The sequence below is a fragment of the Canis aureus genome, chromosome 1, assembly GCF_053574225.1.
Source record: "Canis aureus isolate CA01 chromosome 1, VMU_Caureus_v.1.0, whole genome shotgun sequence".
Taxonomy (NCBI): Eukaryota; Metazoa; Chordata; class Mammalia; order Carnivora; family Canidae; genus Canis; species Canis aureus.
In genome coordinates this window covers 49,799,881-49,825,708 of record NC_135611.1, presented here as the reverse complement: position 1 = coordinate 49,825,708, position 25,828 = coordinate 49,799,881, and the positions used below count along the sequence as shown (strand labels likewise).

The following is a 25,828-nucleotide window of genomic DNA, read 5'->3' as shown; positions in this document are numbered from 1 at the left end:
CAGTGGTTTAGTGCCTGCCCTTTGGCCCAGGGCGCGATCCTGGAGTCAGTCCCGGGATCCAGTCCCATGTCGAGCTCCCTGCATGGAGCCTGCTTCTCCCTCTGCCGGTGTCTCTGCCTCTCTCTGTCCCTCTGTCTATAATGAATAAATAAATAAAATCTTTAAAACAAAAAATTAAAAAAAGAAAAGAAATTCACTCCTAGCATCCGTGGGGTTTAGTAAAGTAAGACCCACACCGCTCCCTAAATGATTTTGATGTTGCCACCAACAGCCAGAAAGATGTCTATGAAAAGAGCATCAAATATAAGAATTTACATGTATTATTAATTCTTCCTCAATAGGAAAAAGGGATTACCCACTCATTCAAGAAACGCGGCATAAATGTGCTTATACTTTCTATTCAAGAAGAAAGGAAATATTAGTACACAATTACTTAAACTAAATAGGACCTGGGGACAGGGTCCATTCAAGTTTTTCTGCACCCCATCATCCTGTGTGACGGTATTTCCCTCTGAAATTACCTCAATTGTCTGTTTGCTTTTAGTCTGTCTCCCCCAACTAGAACGTAAGTTCTCTAAGAGCCAGAGATCTTGCCTCTCTTCCTCTCTAACTGAAATCCCAGTACCAGCGCTGGCAAGTAATAGAAGGCCAGTTGATACTCGCTAAATGAACTGATGATGGGTAATTGGGTTAATGGATCGATCAGTGGATGGAAGCATAGTATCCTTCAATTTTGGCTTTTCTTCAAGACAAAATAAAAGTATAGGTGGTGAGAAGGAGAGCAGTCTGGTTGTACAGCCCAACAATGATGATTAATCCTGTAATAATTCAATAATATCCAGACAAGAGTATTCTTCTGATGCTCCATCAGGATTCCACCATTCATTAGTCTCAAATAACAGGTCATGAATTCATTCACTATATTTCCTTGGTATTGATTTTTTGTTATTATCAAGTACAACATTTTCCTTTAACTGACCATTAAGTAGTGTCTGTGCATCTTTCTATCCTGTGGCTCTCACGGGGGCGCTGGTAGAAAATATGCTACTTTAACTAAATTAATCAGGATTCCTGTACCAAATGTTAGAATTACCCAGTCTCTTTTCCCATGGATAAGAGTGGTCCAATGTTGCATAACTCTTCTTTAGAACAAAGCCAGCATAGAGCAAGATTTCAAGGGCCACTTGTATGTTTCATATGAGCCTTTGGGGTGGGATAGTCTCATTTGTCCTGGAAATCTAGCTTTCTCATCTCAAGAGAGCAGCCTTTGGTTTGAGCCCTGGGACTAGACACAGTGGGTTATGTCCCCAACTTTGAACAGCCTCAGTCATGTCAGGAGCAGCTGACAATAGGAATCACACTGAAAAAAGAAAAATATTCCAGAACTTTCTAATTCTGAGTTAAGAGTGGGTCATGTTTTATTTCCCAAATCCCAGACGGTATTTCTCCATGTCCTTAGTTTGGGTCATGGGTATTTCACCTTATTTTGCCCCCTCTCAACCAGCCACCAGTGGTTAGAGGGTTTTTATCTTTTCATTAACCTTTTGGCTAATTGTAATCAGTAGATGATCACCACATGATTCCCTCCAATTAAAAAAAGTTAAAAGTGGGATGCCCGGGTCGCTCAGCCATTGAGCATGTCTGCCTTAGGCACAGAGCATGGTCCTAGAGTTCCGGGATCGAGTCCCACATCGGGCTACCCGCGTGGAGCCTTCTTCTCCCTCTGCCTGTGTCTCTGCCTCTCTCTTTTTGTGTCTCTCATGAATGAATAAATTAAAAACTTTAAAAATAAAATAAATAAATAAAAAGAACACATATAGTTTTAAGTGCATATATCTGATTATGATCTTCCAATTTAATAATCAAGGCAAGTGTTCCTACTTCTTCCTCGGAGGTGTTGCTGTGTGGTCCCTTCATGGAGAGTCTCCCCTTCACTGTCTGACCAGCATCCGTCCTCACCCTCCCAGAGCCTACCTGCAGCAGCAGGAAGAAGCGGGGAGCTCCTGTGCCTGCAAAATTGTCTCCATTTTTGACGGCTCTGGCCTGGATGGACAGTGCCATTTGAAGGTGTGACTATAATGACTGTCGAGCATGTGACAGATAAGGTAGGAAGGAACTGTCTTATGGTTTCCAGTTTTTCAGTTTCAGTTAAGAAGGTGTATCATTTTGAAATATTTTTAAAAATCTTTCAAGGCGTTAAACAATTCTGTGACTATTTTTTTTCTACCCAGGGCACAACATGGTGACATGATGGGCAGTGGGACCCAGATCAGCAGCTCCTCTCTGGTGTGAGCTGCAGTGAGAGCAGCACCCAAGGGCTCCATGGCCCCTCTGCCATGCACTGGTCACCCTCTCCTGCACACACCAAGCAGGCCAACACTTCCTACCCCTAAACTTCCAGTCTCCATCTTGGGTTGAGCCCTGGAAGGATTTGACCGGGTCCCATAATTCTGCATGGCCAACATATTTGAATGTAAAAATACCATATGATTTCACTTATATGTGGAATTTAAGAAACAAAACAGATGAACATGTGGGAAAGGGGAAAAAAAGAAAAAGAGAGCAAAACAACCCATAAGAGACTCTTAGTGGGGCACCTTGGTGACTCAGTGGTTGAGTGTCTGCCTTTGGCTCAGGACGTGACCAGGGGTCCTGGGATCGAGTCCTGCATCGGGCTCCCCACAGGGAGCCTGCTTCTCCCTCTGCCTATGTCTCTGCCTCTCTCTGTGTCTCTCATGAATCAATCAATCAATCTTTTAAAAAGACTGAGAGAGATTCTTAGTGATAGAAAACAAACTGAGGGTTGATGGAGGAGGGTGGAGGGGGATGGGCTAGATGGGTGATGGGGATGAAGGAGGGCACTTGGTGTGATGAGCCCTAGATGTTGTATGTAAGTGATGAATCACTAAGTTCTATTTCTGAAACCAATTCTGCACTGTATGTTAACTAACTAGAATTTAAATAAAAATCTGAAAAGAAATGAAAAGAAAATGGTCAAACCATATACATCATATACTTTAAACATGCTTCACTTCCTCTTTCCATCTGCTTCTCATTATGACCGTCAACCTTGGTGTGAGTCGAACATTGAGGAGAAAACTCACATTAGCTGTGTTGAACAATTAACAGAATGTCTTGTAAACTTTATGAGAAACTCATGTGCACTTTTTCCTTGGCACAATTCCTATTATTTGTCCCTTTTGAGTATTATTATGGACTTCTAACTCTTTTTATAGGCTCAACTTGTCTCATTTGACCATAATCACTGTTTTTATGATGGTGCAATTGTCCCTGTGTGGTCTTTGTGGATTTTCCATGTTTAGAAATCTGTCTTTTTAACACTACCTTAGACATCTCCAAGAGTCTTTGGCAAAAATGTTTCCTTCCTCTTCTTGAATTCTGAATTTTTGTTTTTGTTCGTAAGCCTAGCATAGCAACTCTTCTTAGAATCATGATCTTTCTAAATTAAATTAAATTATTTATTTATTTTTTAAAATAATTTATTTAAGGAAATTCTGTAAAATCTGGATTTCTAGAGTACACATTTGATGGCCTCATGGGCTCTTGTAGTAGGCAGAGTGGTGCCTCAGCCACAGAGTAAAATAACAAATCATTTCAGGGCACCTGGATGGCTCAGTGGTTGAACGTCTGCCTTCAGCTCAGGACATGATCCCGGGGTCCTGGGATAGAGTCCCACAGAGAGCCTGCTTCTCCCTCTGCCTATGTCTCTGCCTCTCTCTCTGTGTGTCTCTCATGAATGAATAAATAAAATCTTTAAAAAATAATAAATGATTTCAAGACACCTGACTAAAAGTAAAAGTGAGAACCGACACTAAAATCAGGCCACAAAAGCTGTGCCTTCTACACGTCCACAACCAAGAACGATCCTACATTGTAGTAACTATGTGAATGCCTGGGATACTGCAGATAAAAACCAGACGCTCTCAAGCTTTGAGATGGACAGCAAATTGCAGAGTGTGGGGTCAAAGGAAATGACATCAACCCTTGGGAAAGAAGTCACAGAGGTGGGAGACGGGGGTGCGCTGACTCATAGCCGGTCCAGGCACACGGTGAACATTTTGGTCACCCTTAGAGGGCTCCCAACGCGTGGATGCAAACAGAAAGGTTTTCCTGGAAATTTGGGTCACTATGTGGCCAAGCAGGATGCTCTGAACAGTCCCACCTCTCCCTCCCTGACTAGTCGGAAGCACAACTAGAGTCTGATGAGAAGGATGGAGGACGGGGTCGTGCCTTCCCAACTTCTCTCCCCAGCTGCTCTCTGACTCTTCAAACACCCCTATTGTTACCCTCTTGGGACCCACAGAGACTCCATCTGAAATCACCAGCAAGGGGCTGTGTCAGGGACAGCCACAGAACGTGCAGTAAATTTCTTTTGGATCATGTGGCTATTGCGATTCCTTTTGTTTATAGACGTGGGACAAAAAAAAAAAAAAAAAACAGTGAGGGGCGTTGTCACAGCAATGAGAGGGTAGATGTTCTTGACCTCAGTCATCATTGTCACAAGTGAGCTGTGCCAGCTGCAGGATGCCTGTTCATCTTCCACAGCCTTGCTTCTTTCTCCACAGGTTAAGGATGCATAGGCGGGGCACGGGAACTGCCTGCCTGGAAGGGCCCATCTGGCCAAATGTGCACCTATGTCCACAACTTCTTTCTAGCTCCCTTCATCCCCCTATTTTTTAAAAAAATATTTTATGTATTCATGAGAGACACAAAGAGAGAGAGGCAGAGGGAGAAGCAGGCCCCACTCAGGGAGCCCAACGGGGGACTCGATCCTGGTCTGCAGGATCAGGCCCTGGGCCTAAGGCAGCGCTAAACCACTCAGCCATCCGGGCTGCCCTCATCCCCCTATTTTTAATCTAGAAAGCAGCTTTGAGTTTTTGGAAATCTGGGCAGCCAACTAGCAATCTCCCTGTTTCCTTGTTGCCTTCCTAGCCTTACCTTCATTCCCAAAAGGTCCTGGGGAGGCATATTTGCTAAACAAAAGGCCATCTAATCCCCAGAATCAATCCTGTCCCCAAGGGGACAGCAGCATTGGACAAAGAGAGGGTTTTCCTTCCACTCCACTCTCCTAAAGGGTGGAAGGTAAGACACTTTCTCTCACATTTGAGGGCTTAGTACCTAGTGGAGAGGGGAGTTATTTAATTAGAGCAAAATTTTTCACTGCTATGTTTGAGAAGTGTACCCATTGAGACATTTCAAATGCAGCCAGGCATGTTTGAGGTGATTTTATATGTAATGTAATATGTGATGTGAAATGTAATATATTTGTAGTGTGTGTTTGTGCGTGTGTGTGTGGAGAGAGAGAGGGGGATAAAGAGAACAAGATGGATTCAACACCTCCATAAACCAACCATGATGTGTATGCAGTTTAAAAGTGAGCATCTTTTTCCCAAGTGGTAAAAGAAAGAACACTTCACTGAGACAGGAGCCAAGAGCCAGGCACGCCACGCCCTAGGCACAAGGCTGCAAGTGAGTGCTTCCTGCTCTGCTGTTACATGGGCCCGCCTTGGGCACTGTGCCCAGGCCCCCAGCCCTCACCTGCTCTCATGAGATGGACAGCCCCATCCCCTCACCCGCTCCCCAGCATGGGGTTCTACTTCTCCTATGTCAGCGGTTGACTTGCAAGACCCACAGGATGAAATCTCGAAGGGTCGCATGCTAGATGCTGAAGGGAATGTTTGGGGCAGGACCGGAGAGTTGGTCCTCAGACCCTCATGTCCCTCTGTCTGTTGATGAGCCTGGCTGCCCTGCTCCCCCACCCCTGCCAGCACCACCTGAATCAGGGCACAGAGCGCTGCTGGGAGCTCCTACATCGGTCCATTGGTTGCATTCTTCACCTGCAGCGTGTGTGGCCTATTCTGAGAGCCCAGGGTGACCTAGGCAGGTGCTCGGCACCTGTTTGCTGGATGAATAGGACCCACAGCCTTGCTCCCTGAGGAAGGGCCCAGCGGCCTCCCTGCCAGGCCCTCACCAGAAGGGCCTCTGATCTCCTGACACCTGCGGCCTCCTTGGCCCCTGAGTACTTAGACGTCATCTGTCTCTGCGAGCGCCTGATCTCTGCCTTGGCGCTACCTGACAAGCCCCCTCCACCCTCAGTCTGGACTGACTGTGGCTCCCCAGTAGCCACATGGAGGAAGGCAAGAGGGGAAGGATTGCCAGGGTCTCCCCGCCACACGTCAGGCAACAAACACACTTTCTGCAGTTGGGCTCCAGGTAAAACCCGGTCTCCAGGCCTGAGAGATCCCCCTCCATTGGGGGAGCAGGTGAGCAGATGCCCTGGAGGAGGCCGACCCTCAGTCCACACACACACACACACTCCTCTTGGCTAAAGCCTCCTCAGAAGTTTCACCAAAGGATTCTAAGAAGGAACCGAGAAGGCATTTCCAACACATATTTTAAATATTTTATTTTATTTATTTATTCGTGAGAGACACACCTAGAGAGGCAGAGACACAGGCAGAGGGAGAAGCAGGCTCCATGCAGGGAGCCTGATGCAGGACTCGATCCCGGGACTGGGATCACACCCTGAGCCAAAGGTAGATGCTCAACCACTGAGCCACCCAGGGATCCCTCTAACACATATTTTAAAAAATGATTTGAAGCCCACATTATATATTTGTTAGGACTGAAGGATATGTTACGATCAGAAAGATATCAGGCAAGGGCCTTGGCGTGGAGCAGAAATGAAGTGCTGGTCCTCTCCGTGTAGCCAGATGTATTTTAAAATAGAGTTCGGAAGACAGGGCCTTTCTTTTCTTTCTTTCTTTTTGTCAAGGGCAAAGCTGTAGATTTCCAAGTAGCCAATGTCCATCCTCAAAGGAAGACCAAATGCTGCTCAGGCCTGAAAGCTGTGGTCTTGTGTCCCTGAGAGGATCACTGAGCTTGGCCCATGAGGCCAGATGTGTTTATGACACAACCACCTGTCTCTCACCATCCCTCCCAGTTCGCATTAGGAACTTTGTTTCCCAATACACTCTGAGGGCTGGCTACTATGTTGTCTTTGATTTATTTCACTGGTAAAGAAATTTTAAAATAAAATTGTATGTACTCTATAGGAATGAAATCACTTCTTCAACCAGAACTTGAACCATGTACCACATAACTCACAGTAAACTGAACTCTTTTTGATATATTTAGTACAATGCTTTACAGCTGGCGTAGGAGTTTACCTTCTAGAATCACCAACAAGAATGAAAACCAAGAGTGAAATTGAATCCAATACTCCTGGAGCAGAGGTGGCCAAAACTTCTTCCTAAGAAGATTACAGTACTTCTTGCTTTTGGATGAAGGTCAGGTTTTATTCTATTAGTTGTGTGCAAACATGACTCAGGTATGGTTTGCTGGAAGCACCGCCATGCTTGAGAAACAAGTGCCCTTCAAGAAAGTTACATGTTGAGATACTTTTGCCAAGATAGGTACTACAAATACAAAGACATTTTCTCTCAGAGTGAATAAAACAGTGGGAAACCAGTAACACAAGCCTCTTTTACAGCAATGTTTAAATTCTATTGACTCTTCAAAATATTTTAGATAATTAGTAACTGGTAACCACCAACAGCTCTCACTAGGAAAGGTAAGTAGATGAAAGATAACCAGAGCTTTGGGAGATTTCAAAGGAAGAAAATAAAACTCATGCAGTGTTCTTCAAGATACTGGTTTAGGGGCAGGCAAGAGTGACGAAGAACAGAGAAATAAGGGTTTGTAAGCATTTCTTCAGATGAAAACCCCATCTTCATCTCTGCCACTCATTCCGAGCGAAGTGTCTCTCTCAGGTGCCGGCACGTTCTGATGTCTGGATCTGAAGGTAAATCATGTTTTCTTTGGGCTTTGCTATCCTGCAGCAGCCAAAAATAAAAATGAAAGTTAAAAAAAAAAAAAAGTCAATGTTTTGATTAAGCAACTGTTGCAGGGCGCCTGGGTGGTGCCATTGGTTAAATGTCTGACTCTTGGTTTTGGCTCAGGTCGTGATCTCAGGGTCATGGGTTCGAGCCCCAAGTCGGGCTCCTACTGAATAGGGAGTCTACTTAAGACTCTCTCTCTCTCTCTGCCCCTCCCTCCTGTTCACTTTCTCTGTTTAAAATAAATAAATCTTAAAAAAAAAAAACTATTGCAAAAAAGAAGAAAGAAAGAAAAAGAAACTATGGCAAAGTCGTCCATAGGAATACATTTCAAAAGGTGAAAATGAGATTAGCAAAAGAGAGAAGAGGCCAGCAGAGGAAGATTTCAAAAGATAAGCAAGTGCCTATGGACAAATTGTAATGAAACAGCTTATGATCTGGTAATCAATATTAGCTATCTGTCCGCAACTAGAAAATGTGTTTACAGTTAAAATAGAGTGTCCCTTATCAGTGCTGAGACACCCATTATTTCTCAAAGTGAAGTTTATGAAGCACTTAAATGCACTTCATTGGCAGAGTTTATTAAAAGCACAGATTCTTGGGGCACAGTTTTCGTTTACCAACTCGATAGCCCTAGAAAGCCCAGGAATCTGCATTTCAGTAAGCCGCTTTTATTTGATTCTTCTACATACTCCGTTTTGAGACTCACCGAGGAGTTTACACAATATGCAAGAAGAATGGAGAGAATTCCAGATTTATTGAACACCTACTATGTCCCAGGCAATTGTTTAGTCACTGTCACCTGCTTTATCTCATTGCATTTTCCCAGCGACCCTCCAAACTGAGTCCTACTGTAGCTACTTCTCAGGCAAGGAAGTTAACTTTCTTTAAGGTTCAACAACATCCCCAAAGTCACTGGCCAAGTGGATGACTGGCTTTGAGCCCAGGTCACTCTGACCCTACAGACTATTATCAGGGACACATGCGTCTTTCCTATGGAATTCACAGAGTGAGCCTAGACGGGGACTTGAGTGACCATCTCCTCGAACACTATTTATTCCTTTCCTTTTTTATTGCTCTAAGAGTAGAATCAGAGGGGCACCCAGGTGGCTTGGTGGTTAAGCATCCTACTCTTGATTTTGACTCAGGTCAGGATGGTGAGCTCAAGCCCCTGTTGGGCTCTGTGCTCAGCAGGGAGTCTTGAGGTTTTCTCTCTCCCTCTCCCTCTGCCCCTCTCCCCCCACTCGCTCTTGCTCTTTTTCTAAAAATATAAAAAATTAAAAAATAGTAGAATCTGAGACTCCATTAAAGCACTTGTCCCCTTCACAAGAATGAAAATTTTAAGTCATTCTTCTTTGTAAAGAGTCACTAAAGAACCTAAACCAACAATTGCTAAAAGGACAGATTGATTTAAACATAGTTCCTGGGCAACCCTGGTGGCCCAGTGGTTTAGCGCCGCCTGCAGCCCAGGGTGTGATCCTGGAGACCCAGGATTGAGTCCCATGTCGGGCTCCCTGCATGGAGCCTGCTTCTCCCTCTGCCTGTTGTCTCTGCCTCTGTGTGTGTGTGTGTCTCATGAATAAATAAATAAAATATTAATAAATAAACATAGTTCCCAATGCAGAGCAGTTAGATCCAGGGATGAGCTAGGGACTCTGTCCTTCATCAGTCAGCATCTCAGACACATGTGCTCTGTCCCACAGTTTAGAACAGATAACTGCCCAGCAAAAATCACATATTCGTGCTCTCCAATCTTTCCGTACCCAGAGCCAGTGGCTGTTTGTGTTTCTCCAGCAGCTCTGGGAGTAAGAAAACACACACACACACACACACACACACACACACACACACACACACACTAATCTACAAAGCTCTCCTAACCCATTAAGACAGAGGGAGGAAATGGAGGCCCCAGAAGGCAAGTCTGGTGGGCCCCGAGCCCCAAAGCACCGTGCACTCACTTCCCAAGGTTCTCTGCATCCTCGATGGTCTCTGGCAAGGTGATCCCTTTGGTCTCAGGAAGAAGCAGCGTCATTCCCCCAGCAACCAGGCCCAACCCCGCTTCAAAGGAAACAGAATTCACAGGGAGCCTTTAGAGCACAGCCAGTGCCACTCCTAGGATGCTGGCTGCTAACTAAAGGGCTGCTAGGTGATATACCTGGGAAGGATACTGGTTTTTAGAAGTCAGGAACATCTAGGAAAAAATTAAAGTAGTAGAATAATTGGAGAAATTTCAGAGTAAGAAAAGGGAATGTTGCCTTCATTTTACTTCCTGTATGTTCTACTGATGTTTAAGTATTAGGGGATTATTTATTATTATATATAATATATATTACATATATTATAGTTGCCACAATAAAACTATACATATTAGAGAATTATAGTATAATGATTTGTTTTATATATAATATGTTATGGTTACTATATATAAACTATGTATATACTATAGTATAGAAACTACCATACATATACTATAGTTACTGTATGTTAATATTATATTATTACATATATGGCTTGAAGCATAGATAATATATTTGTGAGCAGTATGGGCCTCTCTCGTTTCTCCCTCTCCCTCCCTCCTCCTCTCTCCTCTTCCCACTCCCTGGTGGATCTGCCTGGGGCCCAGACCCAGAAGCTCTCTGTCCACGGACAGCCGTTTTGCCTTCTGCTCAGTGGCTGAGCAGGGTCTTGGAGGTCCTGAGGTCTTGGTTTGGGGAGAGAAAGAAGAGTTTCCTCCTCTGTCTCTAATCCAACTTAATCACTAACAAAGCAGATACCAAACTTTGATTCCCATTTGTCTCCTTGTGTCTGTTCTCAATTGTTAAGCAGAAAGAAGAAGGGTAATAACTTAGCATCTTCAAGCCTCCAGCAATTACATGTCAAATACACAAAAATTGGGAGTCAAGTTCATAAGAAAGCAGCAGGCTATGTCAAAATGTCTCCCAAATTCTGTCCTGTAGGATGAATTACTGGACTCTAGAGCCATCAGATATAAACCTCTGGCCTGCCTTCCAGGAATGGCATCTTCTCTTTCCCATGAAGCAAGACAGAGTGAGCCAGGAGATAACGGGAGGGGAGGCACCATCCTTCACCCCCTTCACTTGTCTTCTGTAAACTCACCGGAAGATATTATTCACTGATCAAGTCGTTATTAAACAATCATGCTGGGCTGGAAAGAAAGAATAATAAATATCCCAGGAAGTCTTACCAAACAAAGTAAGCGGCAAGCCGTGCCAAATCTCCATCAGTCTGAAGACCAGGAAGGGGGTGATGATCCCACCCAAATCACATAGGGAAGAACACACCATCACTCCAAGGTTCCTGATAAAATACAGAGAACAGAAAAGAGATCTCTGTGATTCAGTTTTTTCAAATGTTAACCTTATCCTAGAGCAAGAACAGGGAGGGGAGAAAGGCTGGAGATAGAGTTAGTCACCAATGACCAATGATTTTTAATCAGCCATGCCTACATAATAGAGCCTCCATAAAAACCCTAAATTGTAAGTTCAGAGAGCTTCCAGGTTGGTGAACGTATCTGTGTGCTGGGAGGGTGGCCCACCCCAAGCCATGGGGACAAAAGCTCCTGTGCTTGGGACCCTTCCATACTCATACTAAATACCTCTCCATCTGGCTATTAGTTCATATCCTTTATTATGTCCTTTATAGCAATAAGCCAGAAAGTAAGCCAGTGTTGCTCTGAGTTCTATGAAACATGATACCAAATTATTGAATTTAAGGAGGTGGTAATGGGAATCCTGATTTATAGCCAGTGGGTCAGAAGTACAGGTGACAGCCTGAGGCTTGTGCCTGGCATCTGAGGTGGGGGCAGTGTTTTGTGGAACTGAGCCCTTAACCTGTGGGGTCTATGCTCACTCCAGGTGGTTAACATCAGAATTGAAGAGGATGCCTAGGTGGTTTCTGAAAAGTTGGAGAATTGGTTAGTGTGAGTTGTTCGTTTGTTTGTTTACATGAAGAGATAGGGAAGGGTAGAGAGAAAATATTAAGGAATGGAGAACAAAGAAAACTAGAGGGGGAAACAGAGAAATGATCTACCTGAAAGGGATCCTCTCCATGCCTGGTAATTGTCTTTGTGCTGACATCTATTCTGTCTTATATGAATAAGGCCACTTTTTTTAAAAAATATATTTATTTATGAGAGACAGAAAGAGAGTGAGAGAGGCAGAGACACAGGCAGAGGGAGAAGTAGGCTTCATGCAGGAGCCCGATGTTGGACTCGATCCCAGGATTCCAGGATCACACCCTGAGTCAAAGGCAGATGCTCACCCGCTAAGCCACCCAGGCGTCCCATGAATATGGCCACTTTTAATTAGTGTTTGCATGGAATATCTTTTTCCATCCTTTTAAGCTTCTACTACCTCTGTTTATAGCATCTTTTCCCATTCTTTTCCTCTTAAACAAGCTTTATCATTATATTTAGAGTGAGTTTCTTGTAGATAGTACACAGTTGGGAAAACCTTTTTGTCCTATCCAACAATCTTTGCCTTTTAACTGGGATGTTTAGAAAATTCATATTTCTTGTAACTATTGATAAGTATTACCTTGTTCAGTGCTGGATATTTCTGCATTCCTATAAATAATCTTGAGCTATGTTTTAAAAGCATGGTTAAATAGGAACACTACACTGAGAAAAGCTTTATTCTTCAGGATATTACTTTTAAGTTTCTTCTATTATGATTATTTGCATATCTCTTACTACCTACAGTTTTAATTGTAAGAGTAGTACATTCCATTTATTTCCCAATCCTTCCCCCCAACTACCTTATCTTAGTTGGTTATATCACCTCTTAGTGTTTACCACTATGTCTTTAAAAATATTTATAACTTACTTTATCAGCTTTTAACGATATGTTTCTTCTTAGCTGGAAAAAGCATACTGAGGAAATTATATGCAAAATTATCTATCCCTGTTTTATGGAAAGATTGTAATAATAAGAGCAGATGTTGAATTTTATTAAATGTTCTTTACTATCTGTAGAGATACAGTTTTAATTTATTAGCTTTTAATTTATTAGCTCTATAAAAACACTTTCAATTTATTAGCATGAATTATAGTATTAGATTTTCTAATATTGGACTATCTTTGTGTTCCTGAGTAACTCATCTTAGATATGATATATTATCATTTTAACGTCTCCACTATTCTGTTTGATAATATATTGTTTGGGATTTTAATCAATATTCACAAACAATATTTGCCTGTAGTTTCCTTATTTTTTTTATCTTTGTTGGTCTTTGATACCAATATTATGCCAATTTTATTAAAATGTTTTTTTAATCTTTCTCCTTTTTCTGTGTCTAGAACAGTTTAAGTATCATTGGAGCTTTCTATTAATTAAGTGTTTTGTAAAATCTCCCCATGAGACCTTGTGGATTTCCTCTTTATCATAGTTTAGGGACTTCCTTATCTTATTAAATACATTTTTAGCATAAATTCAACTTTGTCTGATAAGATTGTGGCTCTTGCTATATTTTTGTTTGCATTTACTGATATGCTTTCATGCATTCTTTTCTTTTCAACCTTTCCAAGGAAAAGTTGTGCATCAGCTATGCAACAAATTGTTCAGTTTTGCTTTGTAACCAACTAAAGGAGTCTCCTTTTGTCAATAGAGGAGTTGGGCCTCTTTGTGTTTATTTAAAGGTCAGAAATGCTTGCTCTTAATTCTGTCATTAGCTTTTATGTCATGCATTTGTTGTTTCTAGTGTTTTATTTTCAACATGTGTATTTTTTTTTTCTGATAATCTGGAAGGTTTATATTTTTTTTAACTTTTTTTTCCCCAATAATCTAAACCCAATGTGGGGTTTGAACTCACAATCCCGAGATCAAGAGTCATATGGCCTTCTGACTGAGCCGGCCAGGAGCCCTGGAAGGTTTGTATTTTTATTCAAATGTTACCTTTATAGCTTTATATAATACATTTTATACTCTATTTCTTTAGACAGTATTCATTAACTTCGTATTACAATTATAAAATGTACATAGTTGAACTTCCTTTATCCCTTTGTGCACTGATTTTAATAAAATTGTATCACTGTTTAGTGTTTGCTTGTTCATCTTAAAATGCACCTAAAACACTATATAATCTATCAGCTGTTTAAAAATATATTTTATTTATTTTTTCATGAGAGACACAGAGAGAGAGAGAGGCAGAGACACAGGCAGAGGGAGAAGCAGGCTCCATGCAGGGAGCCAGTCTTGGGACTCGATCCCGGGTCTCCAGGATCACGCCCTGGGCCGAAGGCAGCTCTAAACCACTGAGCCACCCAGGGATGGCTCCCCCTATCAGCATATTTTAAAAAGATTGTATTTATTTGAGAGAGAGAGAGGGCACACAGGTGGGCAGGGGGAGGGGCAGAGGGAGAGGGAGAAAGAGAATCTCAGACTTCTGCTGAGCACAGAGCGGGATGCAGGGCTCGATCTCATGACCCTGCGATCATGAGCAGAAATCAAGAGTCAGGGGCTCAACCGACTGGGCCACCTAGGCACGCCACATCAGCTTTTAATAATACATTTTTATCCAAGCTGGAAAAACTATACTAAGGAAACCAGTGCATTACATCACATCCAACATCCCCTCTCCCTCCCTTTTCCCTCCCTGTCTTCTAGCATTTCTTTATTAGCAGATTTATGACATTTATTGCTGTTCTGTCATCAAAATCACATTCACTTTAATCCCACATTCAGTGATTTTCAATATTATAATCAATATTATAATTTGATGTTCTCCCTATAAATCTGTGACTTAAACTTTCAGCTCAGTAACTTAACTAGACTATTCTTTACCATTGTTCCTTCTGAGTTCATTTTTCCTGTTACACTAAGTGCCACTTCAAATCATAGATTCAAACATTTTTTTATTTCCAGAAGTTTCTTTGAAGGTTTTTTTCTTTCCTGAAGTTTTTTTGTTTCATTATTTCAGGTATCTTCTTTGGGACATGTGCATGCAAGCGTGTGTGTGTGTGTGTGTGTGTGTGTGTGTGTGTGTGTGTGATTTCCAAGACTTTTAAACTTTGCTTATTTCAATTTTAATTTGCAATTCATAGCCCAGCCTTGCCTTTCCCTCACTAAATCAGTTCTCCTTTGCACATGACTTTCAGATAGGTTTCCATTTCTAGCATCTTGTCCCATAGTCTCCCAAGAATTTTTATCTCTGCTTTGGATCGCTTGGCCTTCTTCACATAGGAGCAAGCACCCAGCACCTTTGACAGTTTATACTTTCATTCAGTCCCTTGGGTCCAGTGGCCATGAAAATGGGATGGTTTGGCTGAGCTATTTTAGACTCTGGGCTCAGGATGCCCAACGTTGAAGAATTTTCTCTTTAATTTGCCTTCATCTCTTTGTACACAGTCTAAGTAAACTTTTACAGATGAGAGTATAAGACAGGGCCTTGTAATGGAGGACAGGCGTGGAAGAGGAGAGTCAATCAGAGCCACCTTTGCATAATCTGGCTATCTGAGGGGCTCAGATTGCTGTGCAGGTAAGAGTTTGGGGAACTGGAATATTTCTTAGAAACCACTAGCATGATGGCTTGGGGAATAGGAAACCATAACAGACAGAAAAAAGAGTTTAAGGGAAAATACCAAATTCTAATGAAAGTCAGAACTAAAACTTTAAAAAAAGCGGTTAATCACTTTTACAATAAAAATAATCTTCATTTAAAACTAAGTGTCTGGGCATTTGGGTGGCTCAGTAGTTGAGCGTCTGCTTTTAGCTCAGGTCATGATGCTGAGGTCCTGGGATCGAGTCTTGCATCAGGCTCCCCTCAGGGAGCTTGCTTCTCCCTCTGCCTATGTCTCTGTCTCTCTCTGTGTCTCTCATGAATAAATAAATAAGATCTTTTATGAATAAACAGATAAATAAATAAATAAATAGTTTCCTAAAATACAGATGGCAATAAGTACTTACAAAGATGTTCAACATTGTTAGTAATTAGTCAAATGCAAATTAAAGTCACAATGATACAACTACCTCCCAGAATGACCTGGAAAAATAAAAAACTTGACAATACCGAGTGCTGATGAGGATGTAGAGCAACTGGATCTCTCACATATGGCTGGTGGAATAAGAAACGGTACAGCCATTTTGGAAAACATTCTGAGATTTTCTTATAAATTTAAGCTCACCTCATATGAGCCACTCGTAGGTTTTTGCCCAAGAGGTTTGAAGACATATATCCACTTGAAGATTCATACCTGAGTGTTTATGAGTGGCTATATTGTAATCACTGCAAACTAGAAACAGTCAATGCCAATACACTGGCAAATGGATAAGTAAATCGTGGTACATCATTCACACATTAGAACACCATTCAGCACTCAGAAGGAACAGAGCTTGGAAGTCTGCAACCACTTGGATGGCCCCCATTGTGCTAAGTGAAAGGAGGTGAACTCAAAAGGCTACATGACATGTTGCTTCATTTACATAACAACATTCTGGAAAAGGTAAAACCAGAGGGAGAGAAATCAGAGCAGTGGGTACCAGGCGCTGGAGGTGGGGAAAGGGGAGACTGATTGCAAAGGGACGTGAGGAAGCATTTGAAAGTGATCGAAATGTCTCCATATTGATTGTGGTAGCTGGTAAATGAACACACATATAATTAAAACTCAACAAACTGCATGTTACAGTGAATTTTGGTCTAACTCTGACTTTAAACAATAAGTCTTCTAGGCCTGGGGCGCCTGGGTGGCATCTAACTCTTGATTTCAGCTCAGGTCATGATCTCAGGGTCTCAAGATTGAGCCCCAAGCAAGGCTCTGTGCTCAAGGGGGAATCTGCTTGAGAGTCATTCCCTCTCCCTCTGCCCCACCCCCATTCATGCTCTCGCGCTCTCTCTTTCTAAAATACATAAATAAATCTTTAAAAATAAAAATAATAAGTCTTCTAGGCCTGCTGCTAAATATATTGAAATGTATTGTATCATCCTGGGAAAAGCCCAGCTTTGAGGTCAGAAAGACGCCCTGCCATTTTCTGGCTGTGTGCCTCTTGCAAATTCTCTCTCCCTCTCTGAAACTCAGCTTCCTCATCTGTAAAATGGAAATAACAACAATATTAGGGCAAAATGGAAGATTCTAGAAATGCTTTGTGTGGTCATTGTACCAAGCAGAACTCTGTTTAATCAAGTTATGTCTACAGATGTCAGTGCAGCTGCTGGATTAATGCAAGCAGTCAGAGCCGAGGGCTGGGCTGAACTCCGTCTCGCACTGCTGCCCAGGGCTCTCTCCATGCAGGTGCCTGTCTTCTTCTGCTTGCCCACTGCACGCTCTACTCTAATCTTCCCGTTTCACATTCTCTTCCATAATTAGGCGCTGACCTTCTCTTTGAGGCCCACAGCCCACCTCAGTGTCCAAACGGACCAAACTTTTCGGGAGCCTTGAGGAACCGTCTTGAAATCTGGTCCTTACTGAGCCTGGCTGATGCCCAGCTGTGTCAGTGGTGACCCAACCTCCTTCCCCTCTCTCCCCCCACTTTGTGCACCCACCTGACGAACGTGGGATACAGCTCGGCGTTCACCAGGCACACCATTTGGAACACGATGGTGATTCCCATTCGGCCAACACAAGCCACTGTGATGTTTAGCCAGTGTAGATCTGGATAGGAGACACGCAGAGGTGAGGGACTCATGTGGAGACTGTGCCCACGGAGTTCCCTCCCTTGAGGAGCCACGCTAGGAAGCTTGGACTTTAGAGCTGGAAGAGCCAGAAACACTGCCTTGTTTAACCCTCTCATTCTGGAATAAGTAACTGAGGGCTGAGAGGTTCCAGAACCTGATGGTGACACAGGAGGGAGGCTCCCTTGTGCAGAGGAAAAAACAAGCATTTAGGATCTCAGCTTTGCCTCCTGTCAGCCATGCGACTTAACCTCCTTGGGCCTTGGTTTCTTCAGCTATAAAATGAGAACAATTATAGCCAACCTGTAAGCTGTTATGAGATTTTGAGATGATTTATGTCACATGTTCACATGTTCACCACGACCACTCCAGAAACGTTGGCTTTTTAATTTCTCTGCAATTGCATCGCTGCTAGACCCTGACATAGTAGGTCAACAATAAATGCAGCCACTTAGGCAGCATCCCTGAAGCTGATAGACCAGATTTCTAATCCCCAATCTAGCCTTCATTTCCAAATATATACATTTTTTTTAAACACAGAACACCTTTCCAGACAGTCTCAGATGTGAGTACAAGGGAAGCAAACCCTTGTCTCATCTGAGTAGAGGGCTACAGGGCTCCTGCTTGCACTGGGGCTCCAGGAAGCCGTCCCCTTACTGAGGACCAATTGAAGAATTGGGCATCGTCATCTGCTCTACCTGGATTACCCCAAACACCAAAAAGCAAGTGGCTCTTGTGACATGCCAAGTGACTAATAAAGCCTGTGGGGTCGCAGAAATTATGTTGTCTTGACCCCTGTCCCCTACTGGCTGCTCATGGAAGACATGCTTCATTTTATTCCACCAGCGCGAGGCTCCTGGGAGAGAGGATGCGATGGCCTCGGGAATGAACTTACCGCCAGGTCCAACCCAGTCTCCCAGCCTCTGGTCAAGGATGGCCAATCAAGGGTGTACTTAATCAAGTACACCCCCCAGCTTCCAATAGCAAGGAGATGAGGAAGTTCACCCAGACAGACTCTCCAGGGAGGGCCTTGCATACAAACCCCGGGGTCTGTAACCTGGCAAGCTGCTCCATTGCCCTGGCTCCCTTAGCACCTCGGGCCCCACTCCCTTCAGCAGCCACACGGACCGTGGGGCACGTCCCTGCCCATAGCCCCCAGTGCTTCCCTCCCACACGGGAGAAGCAGCCCAAGGCCGCCTCCTGCTATCCCCAACCTCTGTGCCACCACTCCTGCCCCTGCTCTCCTGATTTCAGGCACAGGGATCCCAGCCGCTCCTAGAATGCTCAGCTCTACCCTTCTCTGGGATCTTCCCTCTTCTGTCCCCCTGTGTGGGAAGCACATTCTCCAGATGGTGACACTGCTTGTTCCCCTCAATCAGGTCTCCTAATGCCACCCCGACCACCACACAAAGGATTAACGCCCACCAAGCTTCCCCTTCTCTTTTTCCCTCTAGACTGTAAACTCTGTGAAGCAAGAACTTTCTCCACTTTGCTCATTGCTGAGATCCAGGGCCTAGATGCGTGCTGGCCACACAGAAGGTACTTGAAATATTTCCTGGAGGAGGGAGTGTTTATCATCTAAGGTGACAAGGACTATCGACGTAAGTGGAAAGGGTAGGGGATGGGAGGAGGGCCCTGGGGGGCATGGGGGGGGCTCAGGTTCTTGAGAATACAGATTTCAGGGAACTCATCCCACGATACCCTCCAGAAAAGCTAACCAAAACAACTCAACCCACAAAGGGCAGAGCACGAGCAATAAAACATTGAGAAAATAGCAAATCTGCCTTAGTGTTTATTCAACAGTCTTCCCCAAAATAACAAATATGAAAGGCAATTTGTGTACTCAGTTGAAAACCGACTCAAGTTATTCTACTTTGGATTATCTTGGGTGGTAAGAAGGATGGACTAAAGCACAGCACTCACCAAAATGTCTGGTGTCAAAAAGACTAGCAAAACCCAGTGCTGGCAAGGACGTGGAACAATTGGGGCGCTCAGGCATCATCGGTTGGAGTGTGCATTGGTCCAACCATTTTGGAAACCTGTTTGTATGGACTTAGAGCCACCCCTGACCTAGCAAATGCACTCACAGATTTGTACCCAAGGGAAATGAGAGTCTATGCCCATGAAAAGACATGTACCAGAATGTTCACTCGGCTTAGATCCCAGCAGGCAGATGCTGAAAGCCACGCAAGTGTCAATCAACAGTGGGACAGATAAGTAGCATGGGGTTCATACAGTGGAATGCTGCCCAACAATGAAAGGGAATTAACTACACTCCGGTGTGACCGCATGGACCAATCTCACAGATGGAGTGAGTGAATGAAACCAGACAAATATATGTGCTATGGTTCCTTTTGTATGAAATTCAAGAGCTGTCAACATTGCTTTTCAGTGACAGAGGTCAGAGCTGTGGTGATCTGAGCAGGGAGGGTGAGTACAGATTGTCAAGGAACATGGGAGAGCCTTCCGGAGCATTGGAAATCTTCCATGTATCTAGGTCATGGTACCCAGATGTACACAGATACACACACGCAAAATTTCATCACCTTGTATATTGTCATCTGCTCATAGTGTGTATGTTACACCCCAATTTAAAAATTTTAAAAATTGTAAAAACCCAGTTGGAGACTAAGGTAACCTCCCTCCCGTCTTTGTCTTTGTTCTAGTTCGAGGGGAGTATCAAGGAATTGAAACAGTGTTCCCTCAGTTCGATAGTTCGATTACGGAGAAGATAGGGGAAAGGCATGACTCACCGTGTGAGATAAAAATCATGATGAAACAGGCTGTCCCCGCCACCAGATTGGACGTGGCCAACGGGCGGATGAGGCCGAAGCGGTCGATGGTGGCCAGGATGATGAAGGCCGCGGGAAATTCAACCAGAGCCGAGTAAAGGAAATCCAGGTAGAGGTTCCCACCAGTGGCGCCCACGTGCATGATGAGACCCTGGTAGAGCACGGAGCTCGTGAACCTGAGCACAGGGGAGAAGCACAGTCTCGGGTGGAGTCTCCTGTCTGCGGGATGGGAGAGAGTTTGATTCTGGCAGCGAAGACAAAGGTCCCCAAGAGCTGGAGAGCAATGTGTGTCACTCGATTTAAAATGTCCTGGAGCGGGCGGCCCGGATGGCTCAGCGGTTTAGCGCCGCCTTCAGCCCAGGGTGTGATCCTGGAGACCCAGGATCAAGTCCTGCCTCAGGCTCCCTGCATGGAGCCTGCTTCTCCCTCTGCCTGTGTCTCTGCCTCTCTCTCTCTCTCCCCTCTCTGTGTATTCTCATGAATAAATAAATAAAATCTTTAAAAATAAAATAAAATGTCTTGGAACGAAATGGGAAGAGGGGGTACAAAATTAGGAAGGCTGTCCTGGGGGGCCTCAGTGAGGAGCTCCTCTCAAGGTGTATGTGACATAACGACTTCCAAGATACAACCACGTGTCCTAGAGATGGCAAACGATGAACCTAATGACCCAGCGGCCACAAGGGGACACGGGCAGGAGAAGGCGCTGGTGACTGAGCAGGTTCAACAATCAGGCTGCCGTGTGAGCTGTGTGACCCCAAGGAACTTAACTGAGCCCTCGATGCCTCAGTTCCCGCATCAATAAAGGGAATTCGGTCTTCAGAGAACACTCAGACCCCCTCGCATCCGCCCAGGCATGGAGACTCAGCCAGAGTCCTCCCCGCGGAGAGCGCCTTGCGCCACCCTGACAAGGGGACAGCGGGCCTGTCCTGACCACAAACACGTAAGGCTTAGAGGCCAGCCGTCATTCAGACAGACTGTGTCTACCTCAGTGCCACCTACAGACGAGATCTGCCCTCTGCGGACTGGCGACGACAGGTGTGACAGGTGCATGGCTGAGATGGTCCTCGCCACATCTCCCTCTGCACCCCTTGCCTGGCCCACAGTAAGTGCCTAGTGGCTCCTGGCACGTGGAAAGCACTCATAAAGACGGCCACTAGCGGCGTCATCATCGTCATCTTCCCAAGGTCACGTACCCAGAGCAGAGCAGAGCAGGTGCCGTCCAGAGTCTTTCCCTCCGCACAGCGGTGCCGTGTTTAACAGCTGCTCCCCTCCCCCCGGAACCCACCGCGTGACTCCTCCATCTGTATTCCAGGGGCAAGGAGCAGTGCCTCAGAATATGGCACAGAGGGGACCTCTGGGTGGCTCAGCAGCTTAGCACTGCCTTCGGCCCAGGGCGCGATCCTGGAGACCCAGGATCGAGTCCCACATCGGGCTCCCCACATGGAGCCTGCTTCTCCCTCTGCCTCTCTCTGTGCATGTGTGTCTCCCATGAATAAATAAATAAAAATCTTAATAAAAAAAAAGAATATGGCACAGAGAGCCACGGGGGCCGACTAAGTCACTCAGGGCGAATTTAGAGTCTCACGGGGCTTTTTTTTTAGTGACATTATAGGATTTTAGAGACTAGAAACATGTTATGATTATGTTGGTATTTACACCGCAAGAAGAGACTTTGGTTGCTAAGAAATCACTTATTCCAGCAAGTAAATTGCCTATCAGCTCCCAAACTGAGATCACAGTGGATATTTCTCATTAATATACTCCCTCGTTTTATCAAGCTGCACACAGGGAAACACTGGGATGCTCTTGTGTCTAGTCCTGAATCATCCCTGATTTCCCAGACGCTCACCAGGCCCCTCCCTTGGCCCCAGTTAAATGCGAACAGTCCCATATAACTGATAATAAAGGGATGGATTGAAGAGAAAGGAGAGCACAACCTGGATTTTGCCCTTAACGCCCATGCAGGGCTGCCATCTGTTGGCAGAACCCATGAATCGCATGTTGTCCGTGGTAAAACAGCAGCCCTGGTGTTAAGCACACGCGCTCTAAGCCATTTCCTTCCACGCGTAATGTCACGTCTGCCAACACGCGTGTGAGGTGGGTCCTATCATTACCCCCACTTGCTGATGAGGATGCTGAGTCATAGAATGTGGAGCTTTCTGGAAGCTGCTTGGCCGGGAAGAGCTGGGTTGGCCTCGCGAGCAGCTGCAAGGAAGGAGGAGGTGGAGGGAAGGCCAGTAAGAGGGGTGTCTGGGGTCAGCTCCTTGTGGGCCACGGAAAGGGATTCGGTGTTCTCCTCGGGGGAGTAGGAAGCCAGTGGAGGGTGTAGACGGAGGAGTGTGGTGCTGTTTGCTCTATGAGTAGCTCCTGGGGTGCGGGGCAGCAGCGTGAAGAGAGAGGCCAGCCAGGAGGCCCCCCAGCCACACAGGCAAAAGAGCACGAAACTCACTCCGGGAACCAAGGGGGCAGGGGATGCCAAGGGCAGCTTCTGAAGACATTCTCAGATCAGAGCAGAGTTTGCGGAGGGAGTGGGTGCAGGGGTGTGAGAGCAGAGGAGCCGAAGCACCCCACGAGAGGAGTGCCCTAGGGGATGGAAGTGGGGGCAGTGAGAGGAAATAGGAGGAAGGGAGGAGGGCGACACAAGTGCACCAGGCAGCTGGGGTGTTTGCAAAGATTCCCGGGGGCCCATCATGTAGCTGGTGGCAGGACTCTGGGGCCAACATGGGGCCAGGGCAGGTGACTGCTGGGGCAAAGGGAAGGCATGGTGAGCCTGGCTGGTGTCTCCTGCACTCAGGATGGATTCCGTGGAACCGTGGTTATTCATTCAACCTTCAGCAAATATTTGCGGGGCTACCATGTGCCAGGTGCCACTCTATTAGCTTGAACCCTTGGTTCTAGTAAAACCTTCGTGGAAGTGGAAATGAGTGTACCAGCAGCAGAGTGGCTCCAGCTGAGGGGGGACCCCACAGTCCAGCCACCGGGGGAGTGACTGAGGAGCCATCTTCATGCCAAGGACAAAGCCATGATGATGGGGAGCTGGACGGGTGTCCTCTGAGGGCACAGGATAGGGAGCAAGGGAGCAGCCTGCAGAAAGGAGCAGACTGGGAGAGTCCATATGTGTAGATGAGTCTCATAATCAGTGGACAATAAAGGCACAGCCCCTCTCTGACAGGGTCTCTAAAGTGCCAAGATGTGACGTAGGGATCTTCTCTTTGGAAGGGCCAGGAGCCACTGACATCTCATCCACCTTCCTCCACTAAGTCAAGATGTGCTGTTCCCAAAAGACAGATACGTGGGATCTGAGACAACCTTGGGATCCCTTCATCAGGTTTCACTCATCTTACTGCTGACATCTCACACGCAACACGCTCTTCTTGATATTTTCCCCCCTTATTCCATCCTCAAGGGAGACATAAAGATGTCTAAGAGCTCGTCGGCTGCTTGAAATTCATGTAAAAATTCCTTTTCATGCTTCTCTTTTTCCACCTGCATTGCTCCACTGTCTTTAACTCATGCCCTGGTGCTCAGGCCGGCACACTGAGTCCATCAGGGGAAGGTATAGGAAAGGCCGCTTACCACAGGTACATCAGAATAAAGGTGTGCTTCCTCAGTTGTGGCGTGCGGAACAGGTCTACAAAGGAGGGGCTCAGCTTTTCGGTGACATCCTCTTCGAGAGAGAGCATCTAGGAGGGAGTCAGAGCATCAGCTGCGGCGCCGCTGTGGGGGAGCAGGAGCAGCCCTCCGAACCACCCCACCCGTTCCTGAGCTCAGCCCCATCACCCCCAAATTCCTCCAGGGCCTCCCCACTCCTCAAGGCAGCCCCAGAAGCATTTTCTAAAATCACAAACCCAACCCAAAGTTCAGTGGTGTGAGAAACCCCCTGCTGGTTTGTCACCTTTAGATCAGCAAGAGGCGATTTCCCGTTCTTTTGGGCGATGTGGCCCATTATCTTCATCACCTGAGCGTTCCTCTTCTGTGACAGCAGCCATCGGGGAGACTCGGGCACGCACCTGTAGACGCAGAGCCTCACCACGGGGTGGCTTCTCCAGAGCAAGGCGGGCCTAAAGCCCGGATCAGGGAGATGCTAGCGCTCTGAGCAGCACCCCCTCCTCACAAGGGGACTGGAATTCCTCAAGCAGCTAGTGGACGAGGATCTGGGGTCGTTCTGCGCTGGCCCAGGGGACCCACGAAGGAGCTCTGTGGGTCCCTCATACCGTCAGTGCCACCTCCTAAGATCTGTGAGCAAACAAGAGGATCACTACTTTCCTACGTGGGCTTCATGTCACGGAGGGCGGGTCCCACTCTCTGCTGGCAGCTGGCAGCCTTGTCCCCCTGGAAACTTCTCGCACAGAATAGATGCTCCAGATGCCTCCCCCAACCCTTGTGCTACAGCGGGCTGTCCCCATGTAATACATGGGCTGTTGAACAAGCCTCAAAATATCTCCCAAACCAAATACACCGTATTCACTGTCTTTGAACACCAGGGAGGTAGCGTGCTGTCCACTGCAAACCGGGTAAGGACATTACGACTTGAAGGTCAGGAACGTCTGGTGTAAGGTCTTCTGAAAACACTCAGGCAAAGGCCCCCCTGCCCGACCAGCAAGACTAGCCAGTGCGTCCTTCCCACCGGAGAGCCGGGGTTTCAGCCTGATGAGGGGACAGCAGACTCACCCTGACCACCAACGTAGCCCTCATAGAGCCAAGCCCAGGTTTGGAGAGATTGTGTCTACTTCAGTGCTACCCACAGGTGAGATTTGCCCTCAGCAGAATGGTGACAAAAGTTGCAGGGATGCGATATTTCTCTTCCCGGCCCTCTCTGCACCCCTTCCCTGTCCCATAATCAAAGCTCAAAACTCATCTTTCTGGCTGCGCGTCCCTTGGGACCCTGCCAAGTGCTGACAGCCAGTAAGATTAACAGCTCACTGGGACTGGTTTGTCTCAGTGGCTTAATGTGCACATTCCCCGAGAATTTTCATTCACTTATTCATTCACTCATTCATTCATTCAACAAACACCAAATGTCTACTTTGTGGCTAGGTGGATTTTTATCTGACTCAGATCCCCCCATCTAAGGGGATACAAATTTAAAGAGGGTAGCTGCCCATGTAATGAGGGCCACCCCATAATATGAGAACATCTCAAATGGCACAAATGGTGGAAGCAGCCATGTGCCTGTGTGTGTGGCCACCGTGGCCCTTCGGGGGATGGACCATGTGGCAGCCAAGGTCACCAGGCAGTCCTAGGGGGTGAGCTGAGCGTGGTCTGGGTGGGGGGACCGAGGAGCAGGGGCCCCCTTGGAGGACCCACATACCAGTAGTAGAGCAGGAAGAGGAAGGTGGGCAGAGAGATGGCCAGCTGGAGCCACCGCCAGTGAGGGATGGCATAGGCCACCCCCGAGAGCACCACGAGCCCCACGGTGAAGGCCATCTGGTAGAGGATCGCCACCATTCGTCTGTAGCCCATGCCCACGAACTCTGTGACTGAACAGGAGAGGAGTCACTGTTGAGGCTCCCGTGGCCTCCTTCCCTCCTGGCAAGCCCCAGGCCCCAA

At 45.9% G+C, this 25,828-nt stretch overlaps 1 protein-coding gene across 1 annotated transcript in view; it reads right to left on the bottom strand.

Annotated features, from left to right (window-relative positions):
• Positions 1 to 6,401: 6,401 nt before the first annotated feature.
• Positions 6,402 to 25,828, bottom strand: part of SLC22A1 (solute carrier family 22 member 1) — a 30,552-nt gene continuing 11,125 nt past the window's right edge. The window contains exons 4-11 of the mRNA XM_077899151.1: positions 25,590 to 25,758; positions 24,174 to 24,288; positions 23,855 to 23,961; positions 20,240 to 20,454; positions 17,358 to 17,466; positions 11,068 to 11,180; positions 9,821 to 9,920; positions 6,402 to 7,856 (exon numbers count right to left, since the gene is read on the bottom strand). Of these exons, the coding sequence (XP_077755277.1) occupies positions 7,790 to 7,856; positions 9,821 to 9,920; positions 11,068 to 11,180; positions 17,358 to 17,466; positions 20,240 to 20,454; positions 23,855 to 23,961; positions 24,174 to 24,288; positions 25,590 to 25,758 (995 nt within the window). The 3' untranslated portion in view covers positions 6,402 to 7,789. The remainder of the gene's footprint in view (positions 7,857 to 9,820; positions 9,921 to 11,067; positions 11,181 to 17,357; positions 17,467 to 20,239; positions 20,455 to 23,854; positions 23,962 to 24,173; positions 24,289 to 25,589; positions 25,759 to 25,828) is intronic.